At 38.9% G+C, this 19,007-nt stretch overlaps 1 protein-coding gene across 2 annotated transcripts; it reads right to left on the bottom strand.

The window, feature by feature from the left end:
• Positions 1–314: 314 nt before the first annotated feature.
• Positions 315–17,975, bottom strand: ice2 (interactor of little elongator complex ELL subunit 2). 2 transcript variants are annotated; one of them, XM_028449674.1, is made up of 15 exons: positions 17,843–17,975; positions 16,119–16,220; positions 15,691–16,024; positions 15,484–15,603; positions 14,357–14,491; positions 14,053–14,169; positions 13,584–13,743; positions 11,723–11,904; positions 10,127–10,883; positions 9,872–10,041; positions 9,131–9,260; positions 4,181–4,265; positions 3,894–3,944; positions 1,892–2,135; positions 315–773 (listed from the first exon to the last, which is right to left on the bottom strand). In XM_028449674.1, the coding sequence occupies exons 1-15, from the start codon at positions 17,854–17,856 to the stop codon at positions 621–623; spliced, it is 2,754 nt and encodes a 917-aa protein (XP_028305475.1). In that variant the 5' UTR covers positions 17,857–17,975; the 3' UTR covers positions 315–620. The 2 variants fall into 2 exon arrangements, with proteins under 2 accessions (XP_028305475.1, XP_028305476.1); XM_028449675.1 differs by having other exon boundaries at positions 315–770.
• Positions 17,976–19,007: the final 1,032 nt, after the last annotated feature.

Below are 19,007 nucleotides of genomic sequence, written 5' to 3'. Positions count from 1 at the left end.
TTCCATGAACTCATGACTCCGCCTCTTTCCACCACAGCTCAAGTCAGGCAACAGCAGAGATTAAGTATCAGGTAAATTAACAACAGCAATTATTTAAAGGGACAGTACTGAAGTTTTACTGACTTTACTGCTGATGTTTGTTTACAACATTTTACACATGAGCTTTATGTTTGTATGTTCATATAAAATATTAACAAAACGTGCAAAATGATTTTAGACAAAAGAATAAATAAAACATTCTATTTTATTAAAGATGTTGATGATTTACACATTAGTAAACACATATAACAAAGTAAAAGCTTTAATCAGTCAGAGGTTTTATCTCGTTTCATTTTCTCATTCCTGGCTGCGCTACTGTAGGTATGTGTTAGCAAAGGAAGCAGTTAGCGAGTGGCTAATCTGCAATGATGGCGACCACATATAAAAAAAAAAATACAGTTACTGTCCAAAGTTATTTGAGTAAACAGGAATTGGAGTCATCTGTCGGTTACAAGGGATGAGACATGCGGATGGAAGTGGGAATCTGAACATTTATTTATTATCACATAATCAGGAAGTCATAATAAGGTGGCTAACATGAAATAAAAAACATGCCAGAATATTGAATCTTTCCACAGCTTTCACACAGACTTCTGAATGAGCTTCTTCATGTATTTGCTGCGCTTAGCTGCACGGTTCTTTTTCTTATTCCTCTGTTTGCTTTTCGACTTTGTTTTGCTTTTCTGCTCACAGGCTGGGGTTTTGGACTGTGCCGATCCACCTTTAGCGGTCTGCTGAGACACAAGCCAGAGTTAGAAAAGTCAAAAACAAACATTGTGCTTTAACACTGAGTTCCTTTCTTTTGCTGTTTTGAAAAGCTAGAAGATGTGTTGACCTTCCGGTTGTGTTGAAATCTCAGCAGGCATCAGATGAATGTCTGCTGCTGCTTCTGGAATGCTCTGTATTGTTCCTGTGTTAGTTTTAGGTTTTTACAGAAAGCTAAACTGTACTGTGCTGGTTCAGCTTGTCTGATCAGTAAATGTCCAAAGGCTTTGCAGCGACCACAAGCTGCAGTAAAACAGATCAGTTCTTGTGGGTTGGGGTCAATTATAATTTTAATTGCGTAATTGATATTTTATTAGTTATAACGGAAATATAATTGTAATTTCAAAAATTCTGTTCCATCGTAATCAGAATTAAGTCCAGTTAATTGACTTTGTAATTGTAATTTCCCTAAAAATTCTATAAAAATTGTCAATTATAATTTAATGCAAAACTGGTGAATGATGTTACAGTTCTATGTACAGTTCTACACATATGTAGTTAACAATTATTAAAATGTGTTTCATATCAAGCTTTCCCACATCTTACTATTTAAAAAAAATTGAGATCTAGGGGTATACTCACACAAAAAAGGCTCAGACACCCACACCATAAATATTAAAACCTATATTTTCATTGATTCGGAAGCCTAACAAGGTAATCAATAGATAAGAAATAAATTAAATGATAGACATTTGTTTTTTGTGTATTTTACAGCTGATTTTGGACCCCTTATCATAAGAGATGCTTACAGATTGCTAACACAAGAGGAAGGTTAACTTTTGTTAGGTTATTTATTTGTAATTTAGCTTTAGTAATTGAGAAAGCAATTGTAATTGACTTTCCGAGGATACAAAATAATTGCAATTTACTTGTAATTAGAAAAAATGCTGGTCACTGTAATCGTAATTGAACATGGGCAAATGAAAACTGAAAAATGTACCGTAATTGATCCCAACCCTGTTTTTTAAGAGTTACTGGGTGTTTGTTGTGAGTCTAGTTAAGACGGGTGTGGACGTCCCTAATATTGTGTTTGCTCTTTGTGCCTTAAACAGTAAACTTAGAGGGATAAAGTGACACACAAACACACCTTTATGAAGTTTTTTGGTGGGAAGGTGCATGGGACACGGCCATGAGTGCGGTGGAAGGGAAGAACCACAGCTGGATCGACCGGTATCCAGGGCACGGAGCCAGAGGTTGGAGGTTGTGGAATGGAGCCGTGAACCTGCTGCAGGTTAAACGCTCTCCGAGTCGCTGCGCCTTTAGCGGCTTTAAAAAGGGTCACAAACGGTTCCCCTGCTTTGTGCGAGATCAGGTATTGTCCTTCCTCTAACCTGCAACACCAAATCAAGCATTCAGACCCACATGGAAACAAAGATCAAAAGCTGTCTTGTTTGTTGTATGAATAATGACTGGAATTTACGTGAATGGTGGCACAAGTCACGTAAATTCCAGTCATTATTCATGCATGGTGCCTAAGAAAGTAGAAGGTGATGTATTGTGTCTTTAGTGAGTAGTTGATTGTGTCATTCTCCAGTACTAACATGAAGACAGGATGAAGTCATATTTAAGCTCGAGGCTAAACAACGGTGAGCGGAGCAAACAAAAAAAAACTGTGTCAGATTAAACACTGTCTGGAGACATACGTAAGCAGACAACTGCAATTCTACTGCAAAACACATTTCTGATACACTTACAATCCACACATATCCAAACACTTGTGCTTACATGCTGTCACAGTTATTTAGTTCAGTAAGATATTTAAAAACCAATAAATTACAACTTTTTCATCTTTTTAGTCTCTTTCTTACAACAGAATTTTTCTTTAAATTGTTATAAATCAATATAAATATGTCCTTATAACACTGGATCAGAAAAGAGGAAGCCTCCATTCAATATAATGAAGCTAAAGGTTAGTGTCTGTTCTTGCACAATGTTTTCCTTGCATTAATTCAACGTATTAAACCATTGTTGCTATTTTTTTGGTTCATGGTTCTTAAACCTATTACCTGATGGTATTGAATTTGAAGTCTCTGTGCAGCACGAGGGCCTGAATGTGATTGTGTCTCATCAGGAAGCAGCTAAGGATGAGTGATAATGGGTTTTCTTCTATTAGGGAACGATAGAATTGCCTTTTTGAGGCTGCTCACTGGCATTACTTGGTTATAAATCATGGTTCATTATTTGTGGTGTTAGTAATTTTGCTTCATGATTAAAAGACTGTTGGTTTGTGGTTCAAACATTGTGTAAACTTTGAAAAAGACTGATTTCAGAACTAAAATGAGAATAATCCTACTTCGTAGTTAATAAACATATCTTTACCTCGAGAGGTTTTAATGTATGGTACTTTCATTTCAGACCTAAGGGGGCTGCATGTTTTAAAAAACATTTTATAGTCCCATTCCCAAAATATAACATTATTTAATTTAAGTCAACATTTAAATATTGTCTATTAAAACCATGTACAGTTAGTCTTTTTGAGAATCAGATAAAGGACAAACTTTTGTGAATATTTACAGTGTATTACTTTATGAATATTAATATTATGTGAAGGTTTAGTTTCTTCAGACAACTGTTCCTCAGGAAATCCATCTCGATCTCCTGTCATATTTTGACTATCAACTGCCAGTCTTCGTCAGAGGCTTCTGCTGATCGCATTGAAGTTTCCTTTGATGTTTCCTTGACTTCTGCGTAATAATTACAGCAAATCGATTAACATATGATGTTTTCTCAGTCCGTAGAAGCCCTTTTCAGGCCAAACTAAGTTAAAGAGAACAACATGAATTTGTTCTCATACAGTTTGGTGTAGAGCTGTCTGAGAAGACAAAAAGAATCTTGCTGGAATTATTATGCGGAACTCAAGGAAACATCAAAGCGATCAGCAGACGCCTCTGAATAAATGAAACCGTAACACATTAAAAAAGAAGACAGAAATAATCTTGCTGGAATTATTACTTTGTGGTTTTAAACAGTGCGGTTTGTTTTGTTTTTACATATACTAAACTCACTCTAAAACAAACTACAAAGGTGGCAAAGATCTGCACTCATATCAAAGAACAAACGTCTGAATAATATTGCTTTCAACTGCTTACCCACTTAGCTTTTTCAGTAGGTGGTGCAGTATATTTAGTGACTTGGATGCCCTGTGGATGGAAAAGAGACATCATCACAGTGTTCGTCACTGTATTTCAGCAGAAAGCAGGATTTCAATAATATCTCAGACGACTAAAGCAGTTGTGAGTTTGAGCAATAGAGAGTTTGTGATAAACCCACTCCACCTCACAGAGACAACCCAAGAATCTTAAGTAATTCAATGATTCATAGGTGATCGGGCTAATGCTAATCATCCACACACAAACAGTGCTTAAACCACACTCACTTGAACCCACAGGAGGGATTGGGCTTCCAGTCGTCAGGCAGCTTTCTCAGCAGGGCTACTTTTGATGTGTGCGCATTGATGTGAGCTGCAAAGTCACAACGAGAGGGATGAATGACACACTGAGAAACGTGACGAGACCTACTGAGCGCACACATCAAGGGCTTTGCCTCATCATCCCTTTTACTCTGGGTGCTTATAAAGTAATTAGGCAGCAGTGATTACGGTGCCAGCATTGTTACGAGCTTGAGTGGGTGGTGAGAAACGCTTGTTGGTTCTCTTCCCCTTTTCCTGCTCCTTACTGTAGCTACTGAAGCCTGCTGATGTCAACACTGCTCCCACTTTAAACACTGAAGAGGCTGCAACCAGTGTCACACATAAGCACGAAGAATGCCACATGACAAACCACATGATGAGCCTCTAACCACAGAACAACAGAAATCTCCAATGGAAGAGAAAGAACATTCTATGCCTTAACTAGGGCTGGGCGATATGAACCAAAATTCCTGTCTCTATATTTTTTATAAATCTTGATATTTTAACTGAAGATTTTATCAGAAAGACAATTCAGGGTTAAATTTGCTGATCCAAAACCCCACAAAGACACATTTCTTAACAAACACAATATTTGCCTTTTTTGCTTTTTCTCCTGTAAGGGACAGCATGTGTGAGTGAGTTCTGTAGTGTGGCTTGTTTAGGGGAAGTTATGGGTTAGGACGCCTTCAGAAATCCATCTCACTGTGTTACTCATGCTTTTCTAAAAAGTAGCAAAAGCAGCGACTCTTAAGTGTTTTATAACAAAATAAGCTATAAAATAAAAATTTATCAATATAGGTGATATTGTAATTTTCTATATTGCCATAATAGAAAACGCAACATATCTTGAATATGGATATATTGCCTGGGCCTAGCATTAAGGATAATACACCTTTCACTTAGCTGTGGATTTCAATCATTATTCAGAACAAAAATCCAATCAATTTTATATTAAATAAAAAGTAATTTATTTAACAAACATATGTCCCTTGGAAACATTGTATTTAAAGTGGTTGCAGTGATATATTTTGTATATTTACTCCCTGTCTATACAAAACATTAAAAAAAACATGTGACTTTTCACAGAAACAACAAATTCAAATTACATAGGGTAAAGGGAACACCTCACATAACTGTAAAAACAAATGGTCTTTCTCTAAGTTCACACACAAGTTCAATGCAACCATATAAAAAGAAAAAAAAAAAGCTAAAAGAGAACTTGGCCTTGGTCTGCAGGAGCATTCTTCGTGATTACCCCATAATCACATGTGGCGGTTGTTATGGCAACACAGTAAACTTGCACACTAAACATTCAGTGCAGGATGGTGAGTCATCTAAGGCTTATTCCACTGGTTTGTGGGAGGATGAACCGCACTGACTAAACATTTAACGGAAAAAAGTCCATTTTACAGAATATGTTGCAAAATAAAAGATTGGAGAAAAATATACCACATTCTTTTTTTGGTTACACCTAACTTTCCACCAGCTTCAACTGGTTAAGGCAAATGGCCACCACACTACTCTTGGTGGAGTTATAACAGCATTCTCCTTTTGTTAAAGGGGCAGTATTATGAAAAAAATCACTTTATAATGGTTTTGCTACACTGATATACAGTACATTCCTTTAGCCTCATTCAAAGTTTCCTCCCTCCCTTGTTATTCCACATTTTGTGAAAAGTCAGCCCCAAACAAGTAAGTTGGATTTTTCTCGGGTTGTGACGTCACATCACGAAAACTCCTCCTCCTGACAATCCTGGCTCCTCCTCTCCTACATAGGAATGTGAACTCCTCCCTCTCAAACTACCTCACAGGTAAAACAAACAATGTTTAATATAGAATATACATTATACTTTATTATCAAATATGTAAAACTACATGCACGAAATGTGTTCTCTGCATTTAACCCCTCCCTGAGAAGCAGTGGGCAGCCACGAAGTAGCACCCGGAGCAGTAACAATCAGTTCAATTTTTAGTATCCATTATACCGCCTCGTATCGCCTTTGACATGTTGACGTGTTTGTGACCAATGCATTGCAGCGGTTGGACAAAACAATGGACTATCGTCTTGAATGGACTATTCCTGTAATCAGTAGTGGTGAGGATCACAAAAAAGCGACGTAGCAGCTCCGGTGACTGTTTGAAACAGCTGACTGACTCCGCTTTGTCTGACTCACAATCACAAAAGCCGCTTAAATAGCCATGTGTTTCACTGTAATGAGCAGTTTTTTGGCTGAAAACAATAACAAAAGTGTGTGCATAGCAAAAGAAAATAGCTATAGTGAAACACTGCTGTGTGGAGTCTGTCTACAGACGCGCCCACTCATGCAAATGCATGAAGTCCCCAAAACAGCCCGTTTTTAGAAGCACCAATAAACTGACTTTTCAGAGGGCTAAAACTCCAGAAAACAGGTGAGTTTGGGAAAACAAACCTCAAATACTATGTTTTTGGGGTTCTTAGAACAAATGGAGATGAGTGAAAAATAGCATAATACTGGACCTTAAAATGAACTATTCCTGTGGTCATAAGAGGTGTGGAGGACAAGAAAGTGGCATAGCATCTCATGTGAGTGTTTGAAACAGCTGACTCTGATAGTTGAGAATTTACTGCCCTGCGCAGCAGGGAAGTAAATTTTAGTAGACGTTATACCGCCTTGTATCGCCTTTATGGGATGATTTGACGTGTTTGTGACCCAATGCAACGCAGCGGTCGGACAAAAGAATCGTCTTAAATGGACTAGTTCTGTGTTCAGAGGAGGAGAAGGAAGACTGTTAATGATTTCCTGCTGCTGTGATAAACACACACGCTGCTTTAGCATGTGTGTTTACGCCCACTCACGCATATGCATGAAGGCCCAAAAAACAGCCTGTTTTTAGAAGCGCTCTGAAAGTGACTTTTCAGAGGGCTAAAACTCCAGAAAACATGGAAATTTGGGAAAATAAACCTCAAATACTATGTAGTTGGGGTTCTTAGAACAAATGGAGATGGGTGAAAAATAGCATAATACTGGACCTTTAAAAGAGAGTTTTTCAACTCATCACGAATCATTAAAAAAAATGAAATAAAATAGTTGGGGGATTACAGAACATTGGGAAATTGATTTAAGTTCCATCCATCCATCTTCTCCCGCTTAGCCGTTTCCGGGTCGCGGGGGCAGCATCCTCAGTAGGCAGGCCCAGACTTCCCTCTCCCCGGCCACTTCCTCCAGCTCTTCCGGGGGGACCCCGAGACGTTCCCAGGCCAGCCGAGAGACATAGTCTCTCCAGCGTGTCCTGGGTCTTCCCCGGGGCCTCCTTCTGGAGGGACGTGCCCTGAACGCCGCACTAGGGAGGCGTTCAGGGGGCATCCTAATTAGGTGCCCGAGCCACCTCATCTGGCTCTTCTCGATGCGGAGGAGCAGCGACTCTACTTTGAGCCCCTCCCGAATGACTGAGCTTCTCACCCTATCTCTAAGGGAGAGCCCAGGCACCCTTCGGAGGAAACTCATTTCGGCCGCTTGTACCCGTGATCTTGTTCTTTCGGTCATGACCCAAAGTTCATGACCATAGGTGAGGGTTGGAACGTAGACCGACCTGTAAATCGAGAGCTTTGCTTTTCGGCTCAGCTCCCTTTTCACAATGACGGACTGGTGCAGACTCTGCATCACTGCAGACGCCGCACCAATCCGCCTGTCGATCTCTCGCTCCATCCTTCCCTCACTCGTGAACAAGACCCCGAGGTACTTGAACTCCTCCACCTGGGGCAGAACCTCATCTCCAACACCTTTTTCCGGTCGAGAACCATGGACTCGGATTTGGAGGTGCTGATTCTCATTCCGGCCGCTTCACACTCGGCTGCGAACCGATCCAGTGAGAGTTGAAGGTCACGGTATGTTGGAGCCAACAGGACCACATCATCTGCGAAAAGCAGTGATGCAATACTGAGGCCCCCGTACCGGACCCCCTCAACGCCCTGACTGCGCCTAGAAATTCTGTCCATAAAAGTTATGAACAGAATCGGTGACAAAGGGCAGCCCTGGCGGAGTCCAACCCTCACCGGAAACGATTTCGACTTACTGCCGGCAATGCGGACCAGACTCTGACTCCGGTCATACAGGGAACGAACAGCTCCTATCAGGAGGTCCGATACCCCATACTCCCGGAGGACCCCCCACAGGAATCCCCGAGGGACACGGTCAAATGCCTTTTCCAAGTCCACAAAACACATGTGGACTGGTTGGGCAAATTCCCATGACCCCTCAAGGACCCTGCTGAGGGTGTAGAGCTGGTCCACAGTTCCACGGCCAGGACGAAAACCACATTGCTCCTCCTGAATCCGAGGTTCAACTATCCGGCGGACCCTCCTCTCCAGTACCCCTGAATAGACCTTACCGGGGCGGCTGAGGAGTGTGATCCCTCTATAATTGGAACACACCCTCCGGTCCCCCTTCTTAAAAAGGGGCAAAAGCCCGGACATGGGAGGAGTTTGGTGAGGCCATGGAGAACGACTTCCGGACGGCTTCGAAGAGATTCTGGACCACTATCCGGCGTCTCAGGAGGGGGAAGCAGTGCACCGTCAACACTATGTATGGTGCGGATGGTGCGCTGCTGACCTCGACTCGAGACGTTGTGGATCGGTGGGGGGAATACTTCGAAGACCTCCTCAATCCCACCGACACGCCTTCCAATCAGGAAGCAGGGCCCAGGGACCCGAGAGTGGGCTCTCCTATCTCTGGGGCTGAGGTTGCCGAGGTGGTTAAAAAGCTCCTCCGTGGCAGGGCTCCGGGGGTGGATGAGATCCGGCCGGAGTCCCTCAAGGCCCTGGATGTTGTGGGGCTGTCATGGCTGACACGACTCTGCAACATCGCGTGGACATCGGGGGCAGTGCCTCTGGATTGGCAGACTGGGGTGATTTAAGTTGAAGTTTGAAATTAGTCTTACCAATGTAAGACACTGTACTTGAGTGCAGCGAAGTCTCTGTCCACAGCTGGCATGCCTCACTGCTGGTTAACGTCTCAGCCCCATAACTCAGCTGGTACTCCAGTTTGGGCCACACATGGACTGGGACAGGCTGTTAAGTAGAAAAACAATAAACATGAACAAATTTTTTTTCTTCTTAAAATTTGAATATAAAGAATCTGTCTAATGCAGTGGTCCCCAACCACGGGGCTGCAGACCGCCACCAGTCCAGGGACTATTTGGTACCGGGCCACAAAAACAAAAACAAAAAGTTTAAAAAAATGTTCCGGTAATTTCATTTAGAAAAATGTTCAATTTTGTTTTTGCGCCGCAGCGTGTTTACTGCGTCGAATTCTCGTGCACACACACCTACGCCCTCCATTGACTGAAAAATATCCAATTTATAAAACATATTTATTAATAATAATAATAATAATAATTAATTTTATTTAAAAGCGCCTTTCAGGCCACCCAAGGACACTTTAAAATAAAAACAGAATAATCAAACAGTGCAATACATTAAAAAACATAATAATACAAGAAAAGAAAAAAAAAATGAGCAATGAAGGCAAAATTAGGAATGAGAATTACAGAGAATGGGCAAATTGGAATAAATGGTTTTGAGTTTACATTTAAAAAAGGGTAAGGTATCAATTTATTTACCCATTTCATATCAGTAGAAATTACTTTAAGAAGAACTTACAAGGCATAGTAACACTGTACCTGGTTTTGGCTGCTGCCCACATTTCTGGTATGGGTAAGTGAGATAGAGCTCCGCACCATGAGCAGTAAGTCTTGCAGACTGTAGAGCTTGTATAACAAGTTTCCTTCCACAGGAGCATCATAATCATGCTCGTCCTCTGCACTTGCCTGCAGTGCTTGTGAAAGTATCCCTATGAGAAGAAAAACATATTACATTCTAAAAAAAAGCCACATAAAGATTAAATTGATAAAATAATTAAAAAAAACAACACTAGCTTTTGTTCTCTGTTGTAAAAGTTGAAGCTGAAGCCTTCTCAGAAGCAGCCATTGAATCTCCATCCATATCCTGCTTCCTCTCCAGAAAGGAGGACACACAGGGTTTAACTAGAGATGTGGAATGGGAGCTAACGGAGGTTAATGGACAGCGCGTTGGTGACTGGAGTAAAGATTTGCTTTGTGTTTGATTGGAAGACTTAAACATCGCTGTCTGCATACGCAGGATCTCCCCTAGATGATCCCCTGAGACCTTTCCTCTTTTTGATTGCCGTATAGACATTGTCATTTTAGGAGAGGAAGAAGAAAAAAGCTGGGACTCAGAGGTGAGGTGTGCTGAGGAATCTGGTGGCTCAGCTTGGTTTGTAGGCGTCGGAGACTCTGAAACATCAATAACCAACTTTTCATCATCATCCGAGTCTCCGGTCAAAGTCACGTTGTCCTCCCCAACTGTCAGAGAAGATTCCAGTGTGACCTGTTCAGCCTCTGCCACAGCAGCAGGACTCGAAACTGGCTGAAATGTGTCGGCTGTCAGCGTCTCTTCATGTGAAAAGCTGTTATCGCTGACACAACATTGAGTGACACTTTTGGTCGTTCTAAAAAGTGAAGAACTTTCATTATTTTTGTGATTCTCATCAGGTTCTCGCTGCAGTTTCTGTGTGGTGACAGGTTTATTCTTTGTCGTTTCACCAAATGTTTCCAAGTCAGTGAGGTCCACGTCAAAGTCCAGACCGGTGTCTTGAACAGGTGCAGTCTTTCTCTGATCAGTGAGTAAAACAAAGCATCACTTTGGTGAAACAACAATAAAAGACAACTTATAGAGGGTTTTCGCCGACGTCATGTTCTGGACAGTAACCCGGATGCGTGGCCATATTGGAGGCACTCTGAGGTAATACTGCGACGAATAAACCACAGTAAATCTCCTAAAAATGCATTATAGATGCAAAGGCATACAGGGAAGGATTTGGTCTGCAGTAAAGGGCACGATATTTTGAAAAGTTAGGGTTTACTGGCGATGCAGATCCATACGAGTTGGCTTCCTCATCTTGGATCAATGACGATCCGGAGAGTCTTCCATCTATTATCTATCTTGAAATCGTCAACTACCTGGTTTTCTCACCAAGCCCATACACAGTGCAAGACCTTAAATCTTATAAAGACCTATAACCAGATGGTATGTGGATGGTTGAGGGAGATGCAGTATCAAGTCATCAACGAAGGCCAAAGTAAGTAATGCAATAACGGTAAAAGGTCAGACCTTTTACCTGGAATACAATGAGAAATACAGCACATTTTAGCTCTACATTTTAAGAACTGTGTTGCTACTGTAGCAGGCTTTTAAATGTGATTATATTAAGTCAATAATGCCACATACAGTAGCTTGATATGAATTATATTCTTATCATCGCACTAGACAATTAGTTAAGAGCCGTTGCTATCAACAATTCACATACCTGACAAAAAATGGGCCGAACAAATTTGAATGTTGTCCAGATTTTTGCCTGCTGAGTATCGCAACTTCCGGGTTGATGACGCGGTTGATGACGCGCCGTGAAAACCCTCTATAGTATGATCCCATGGTTCAACAGTTCAACACACCGGTGAGAGTGGCTCTTTCATTGAAGGGGCTTCTGTCATGACATGAAACACATTTCTACTTCCACTGTTCTTGATGGACAGCTTCAAACTCTCTTCATGGTAGATGTGATTTCTCTCTCTCACAGTAACTTCAGTCTTTAGCAGTGGGGAATCGATGTATACAGTCGTTCTTTGACTACGAGCTGAAAAACAAGAGACTGTTGTGTGAAATAGCTCCACAAAGAGGCTTCAGCATATAACTAGACATAATTGGTAATAATGACATATTCTACCCTTGTTCAGATAGTATTTATTGCATTTTCAAATATTAATATCATTGAAAACACATCCTAACTTAACCCTAGAACACTATCAACTGAGCAAATGTGTTATTATTTTTTGATGAAGTCGTGTTTATCAGAGTGTGTTTGGTTCCAGGGCAGCTGGAATTTCTATATTTCTTTTAAATCACATGCAACTTTTATGTGATTACTTCAATAGTAAGTAAATACAGTCTCCTTTGTAAAATGTAGCTAATTATTGTCTCCCATTAAATGGCCTCTACAGTATAAAATATTCCTGTTTCAATAAATTACCAAAAAAATTTAGTATTGTATTGAGCAATAGTACTTTTAGTTTGTGATGAATTTGTTCAAGAAATTGCCTAAAAAATAACATTTCCCATTTTTTTCTTAATTAATTGTTAAATCTTTCTGAGTATCCCTGCAATGTGCTCTTGTACCCCCAGTGGTACACGTACCCTTGGGAACCACCGATCTAAAGAATAAAGTAAGTAAAGTGGTTCTGAAATGTCCCTGCTATATCTATTTTGTCCAGTAGTTGTAAATAAATATCACTAAATAGTGTTTTCCAAAAAAATTTGGTGATAAAAATATTTTAGGCAGGAGATCATTTCTACCCAATCGAAAAAGCCATTTTTGTTCCTCTTTCCTGCTGCTCTTCATGTGTCAAGGAGATGATGCCTTCACCAGTTATGCCTCAAATGCCCCAGAAATGGGTGGAACAAAGACCGAGTTTACAGTTTTATTTTTTTGTTCTTACAATCCTAATGTTTGGTTAATATTTTTAGAGTCCACCCACTGTAGTTTTTTACTCATTTTGTTAGGCATGGCATAGTTGAAAATAAAAGAACACAACTCTAATTTGTCATGTATTGTCATATTTTGATAATAATTACTTTTTATTTGGTATCACACATCGGGAAAAAATTCACCCTGCGTTAGTGATGGTGTTCCTAATTTTAGCAATAGTGTTCTAGGGTTAAGATGAACGTATCATCGTCAGTAGGGGTGTGTATTGCCTGGCATCTGGCGATACGATTCGTATCCCGATATATAGGTCACGATACGATATGATGCGATACGATATATCCAGATATTAAAGTATAAGGCCATTATTGCAATTTTTATATATATATATATATATATATATGACTTAAGAAACAACTAATCTGTAAATGTGTACACCTTCATGAGAACATTATGTATGAAATATGTTGTATTGGCATATTTTACACTCAAAACATTGGCTTTAACATGCCATGTGCCAACAACTTAAAATGAAAAAATAACATACAATCTGCCTTTGGCTTTTAAACCAACTTTGACTTTAGTGCAACATGGCTTTAGTGCAACCTAACTGAGGTATATGCTTAGAACAACAAATAAAAGCAGAAAGTAAGTCTTTCTTTTTAGATTTTATTGAAAAAACACAAGCTGGTCAACATGCCCAGGTTTCAGTGCACATCTTTGCACAGTTACAATGTCTCCTGCAGTGGAAAATACTTTCTGGTTAAATAAAGTTTAAAAAATAAAAAAATAAAAAAAACAATCAGACTAATAACAAACTTAAATGTGTGTACCTTTATCTGGGTTGGACTTTATCCAAACAGGAAGCTCCCATTGGTCCAAAAAGTCTGGACCATGGTTGTCCAGCAGCCTGATTAGAGCATCTCGAGTCAAACAGACATGAGGCTCATAACGAGCACACAGCTTCTCAGCATTTCCATCACTACTCACATTCTGCAGAGCAAAAAAAAAAAAAAACAAACAGGCTAAGCCTCACTATAATATGAGGAAACCTTCACAATCTTAATATTAAATTCACATCGGTGTAATGATACAGTGTGTGACCAGGCAAGTCTCATGAACACAATTAGTACAGGTTCTGCTGAGCAAGACATGAACACCCTCTGGTGTCTTTTAAGAAAATTGCAAGAGCTTGAGCAGAGTTACAATAGTCCTGCGGCGTTGAATCCCTTTCTGGTTGTAAAACATCGTTGTGACTTACTTTATTGGAGTAATTAAGAGAAGAGAGAGACAATTGCTTACAGCGAGCATGTCCTTAGCTTTTTTAGCTGGAGGACTCTCTGATGAAAGACTCTGATAATCCAATGCAAGCTGTGCATCAGCAGGCACTATCTGGTGGTCTGTAAGGTTCACTGTGCCCTGGAGAAATAATGGGCAAATTATGGAAATGGGGGGGGGGGGAGGTTTTTATCATCATCAAAACACTGATTCTGCAATTCAAAACTTTAAGAACAGAGCACACACATTATTACACAATGGAATTTGAGATCTTCAGCATATGAAATGGTAATTATTTATATTTGCTAATGCTACAGAAGTGTATTACCATGAATAAAAGCTGCTTTTCAAAGGTGAGTGATAGTCCTGGATTGTAGGAGCCTCCAGTCAAACTGGTCAGTTCTTGGATATGGTAGAACTGAGGGAGGGTCTTCATACACTCCAAACAGCTCCTGAAAACTTCCTGAAACATCAAGCAAACACCATTTGTAGGGTTTACGTTAGGGCTGGGCGATATGGACCAACTCTCAATTTTTTTTCTCAAAATGGCAATATACAATATTAATCTTAGTGATACACCGATACATTGGCCGATTTTGGCGTTTTTCATGTGTATCGGCATCGGCCGCAACAGGCTGCTGCGTTCGCTGATTCACATTACTTACAGAGAGCAGAAATATTTTTTACTTGTTCTTGTTCTACTTAACCTGTTTTTAATATTTGTTGTCGTTCTAACCTCACCTTTGTTAATTTCAATAAATGCTCCTTTTTCAAAAATTGAGACTCGTACCACTTGTTATCATCATTGTGTAAATTTTATGATGTAAATTGAGAGAGCAAAAGTAGTATCGGCTCAAGAAAATCAGTAGTCCATTTCGGTCATCGGCTGACGGAAAAAAAATCGGTATCGGACCTAAAAAATCCATATCGGTCTATCCGAATGTGATTTCGATATTTTTTACTTAATAAAGTCTGACCAGAAAGAGAATTCTGGGTTAAATTTGTTGATGAAAAATGCCACACAGGCAGATTTAATAACACACCGTTGCACAGTATGTGCCATTTTTGGCTTTTTCTCCTCTAATGGACAGCATGTGTGAGTGAGTTATGTTGTGTGGCTTGTTTAAGATGCACTCAGTCATCCATCTAACTATGCTTTTAATGCTGTTACGAGACTCCTAAAATGTGTATTTTAATACAAAATAGGCTACAAACATATATATCTCAGAAATATGGCAAAATTGTAAAGAAGGGCACTGTTTCACTGAGCTCTATGAATAATATTAAATATTTGTATGACGTTATGTGATCGTATAAATAAAATATTGTCAGTTTCTATATCGCCAAAATTGAAAACTCGATATATCTTAAATTACGATATATTGCGCAGCCCTAGTTTACGTCTTATACAAGCATACAGTGCAAATACAGCAGCCACCTCTGCAGGGTTTGTACCTCAGAGTAATGCATTACACCCTGGGATATGAAGTTGTAGTCTTCTGAGCACATTCTTGCCACATCCTGCAGGTACTTTGTAAACAGCATCACTTCCTCATTTACACGTCTCTGTAAGACCTGAAATAGAATGATTAAAGACATCATTTCTCCCTGATTAGCAGAACTAAAGGACTATTTGTGCCCTTAGGGTAAATAGGCTGGTACCTGTGGACAATTCCTGTTTTTTCGACCAATCAAATAGCCCAAATACTCCATCTGTTCTTTGCTGGAAAGGCAGGATATATAAGGATAAGGCAGCCTCGGCTCGGGAAACACCGAATTGTCCTTGGTTTGTATCTGCGTTGGTTTTCCTCCTGAGTTTTTAGTCTCCTCAAACACAATCGCTGCGCCTTCATCAGCATCACAGCTGTCCCCATGCGATTCTTGGCTGCTGATGCAACTTTTGTCTTTCAAACCCACAGCTTCTCGTCTAGGAGAGCGGGAAGCTTTTGCAGCCCCAACATCACACTGTGGTTTCATGTTGGCATTTTCTGTAGGACTGAAGAAAAAAAACCAAATGAAGTAAACAAAAGAAAAACCTTATTAACTCAACATCAGCTACTTCTGAAAAAGCTGTAAATTTACTGACAGACCTTTGAAGAAAGGCCCACAGTTCTCTGATATTGGGTTCAAGTGTGTATTTCTCATAGAGATCTCTGGTAAAGAAAGGTCCTTCAGGGATGGGATGGTCCTCCCTTAACAACAAAGAAAATGTCAATTATTGGATTTTAAAGGCTAAAAAGCTACGGCAAAAGAGTGTAATAAACTAGAGGGCTCTGATAGCCACAGTCCCCTAAAATAGTTTTAATGTTGGCCATCAACTGCATTGGTATCAAAACAAATTTGCAACTTTTAATTTAGCTAGTCTCCCCCACAAGACAATGTTGCAACAAAGAAAATACTTAAAATTTAAGAACTTTTATGGGGCAAGAATCCTCATTTCATCTCCTAAATTGTCCTGGTCCTTCTATCACTAAATCTCGGGACCTAATAGTTAGCGAAATGAAACAATTTCCTGCCTGTAATAAATTATTTCATTAATCTATTTATCTGTACTGAACAAGGACTACCTAAAAAAAATGGTCCCATTGTAAACTAACATTCATACACAGCATTAAACGCCACGGCAGACCAGGAAAGGTCAACAACCTTTGCCAGATATTCACAGTTGTCTGAATCAGTGATTCTGATCATTATAATCATCATAATGAGCATTAACACTTTAAAGGCTTGAAATAAATTCCTATCCCTATTGATAATGATAAAGTAGGCACAAATGTATAAGCACCCCCATTAAGAAAAAGAAAGAAAAAAAAATGTGATGAAATGAGCAATCCGGACCCAATCCAGAATAAACTTGGTGGAACCAAAACGACATAACTGAGTCAAATTTCACGAAGATCTGTAAATTACGATTAATGACAAGAGACAGGGATATTTTATTTTTATTTTTTAAGCCGATCCAGAATCAGTATATTGATCCAGATGCCCACATTTAATGGCATCTTCTTGGTCAAAATCTATTAGGTACTTTTTAAATGAATAAATAAACGCAGGAAAAAAGCAGAGTTCAATTTTACATCAAATATCCAAACACATGAACAACCATTGTCACCAATCAAAATCAAATCAAAATGAAATTACAATATTACATAAACAATGTCAAATCTTGAGTCCAGCCTTTATTTGTTGATTAGGTGTTAAACTTTAGCAAAATGCAATTATTTGGTCAAAATATCAGCACAGACTGTAACTTAGATAGAGGCCATTTTAACTATATCTTTCTTGCTGTACGAAGAACAAATCAGTTAATGTTTTGAAAGACAATGTTCTCACCTTTTCAACTTGAAAATGATGATTATTTTTGTCTAAATAATGATAAAGATACCCAACAGAAACCCTAACCACTGTCAGCTGAACTTGGCACTTATGTCAATTTAAATTTACACCAAATATAACCAACCGGCTTAGAGTGCAAAATAAACTGGTATTATTCACTACTGAGCAATTTACACATACACACCACAGGTAATAATGTTAGACTAGCTCTGATAGCTAATATAATATTAATATAGACTTCTGGGTTCGTCAATGACAATTATTTTAAGCATGTTGTGACACCTGTAAAGTAAAAAAAAAAAAAAACTCACTACACAGTGTACTAAATAACACAACAAATTAAATAAATAAAAAACATCTCCGTTTAAATCCAGCCGACGTAATAATATTATTACAGTTAGCTCAAAGTTTAGAAAACTAGTTTCATGACAATTCATTTCATGACAACAAATAATTTACAGCCAAACGCATGACTTACCACTCCAGCTCCATTGTCAATTTAACACCAGACTAACATTAAACACAGATTAATGTGTAAATGTTTGTACATGCGCGTACAGTCTCGTCTGCTAGCTTAAGAGCTAACATTAGCATGCACCGTTTCTTCTTCGTCTGCTATTTGGTAACTATAGTAACAAACCAGCGCTCAACCGCGCGCTCTACCGCCCCATAGCGGATATGTGATTTATTTACTTATTTTTCTATCTATCAAAATCGAGCTTAACCAATTGCAACTTCTCATAATAATAATAATAATAATAATAATAATAATAATAATAATAACAATGAATGACTCAAGATTGTTGGTTTAAATTCTGGACCCAGCATTGTGTTTTTACTTCAGAGTTTTTTTTATTTAAATATTTTTATGTATCTTTGCGTAATCTGTTTTTCCCTGTTACACAGTTTTTTGTCATATGTTCCAGAGGCGTTCTAATTCGGGATGAGTAGATGAGAAAGATGACAACTCTGTCTTTGAAGAGTGGTCAGGAACACCTACAAAAAGTCATGCATCCTCTAATTCAGATATGGGCAATTTCTATCACAGTGGGGCCACAAAAATGTGGTTATCTGACCTGTGGGAGACATTATCAAAATTCATGTCAGCTTTCATAATAATGACCAATTAGAGCATTAATACAGCAAAGAACAAAGTGTTTGCGAGTGTTTATGGAATCATTTTGTATATTTATTGACAATTTTGGGTGTTTATGGAGTCATTTTGTGTATTGTTGTTTACGTTTTGAAAAATTTTCAGTTGATTTGTGTATTTTTGTTGTCATTTTATGTATTTTTGTTGATATTTTGAATATTTTTCATGTTTTGTGTATTGTAGTAATTTTGAGCATTTTTTTTTACTGTTTCGTGCATTTTTCTGTAACTTTTGGTGTGTTTTTGGAGTTATTTTGCATCTATTTTATACAGTATATATGTGGGCCAACAGTTGCTAATTTCTGCTCTAATGAACATAAAAACCAAAATTAAATCCCATTAAAGAACCAGTGCAGCTTACATAGAATGAGAACAGTAGATACACTACTTTATATTATGACACACGAAAAGAAATGAAAGAAAACTGTAGGAATGCATCTGTGATGGGTTAAATATTAGAAGATATTTTTATTACAAGCATCTGAAACTAC

This window comes from Gouania willdenowi, chromosome 6, assembly GCF_900634775.1.
Source record: "Gouania willdenowi chromosome 6, fGouWil2.1, whole genome shotgun sequence".
Taxonomy (NCBI): domain Eukaryota; kingdom Metazoa; phylum Chordata; class Actinopteri; order Blenniiformes; family Gobiesocidae; genus Gouania; species Gouania willdenowi.
This window is presented reverse-complemented; position numbering and strand designations above follow the sequence as displayed.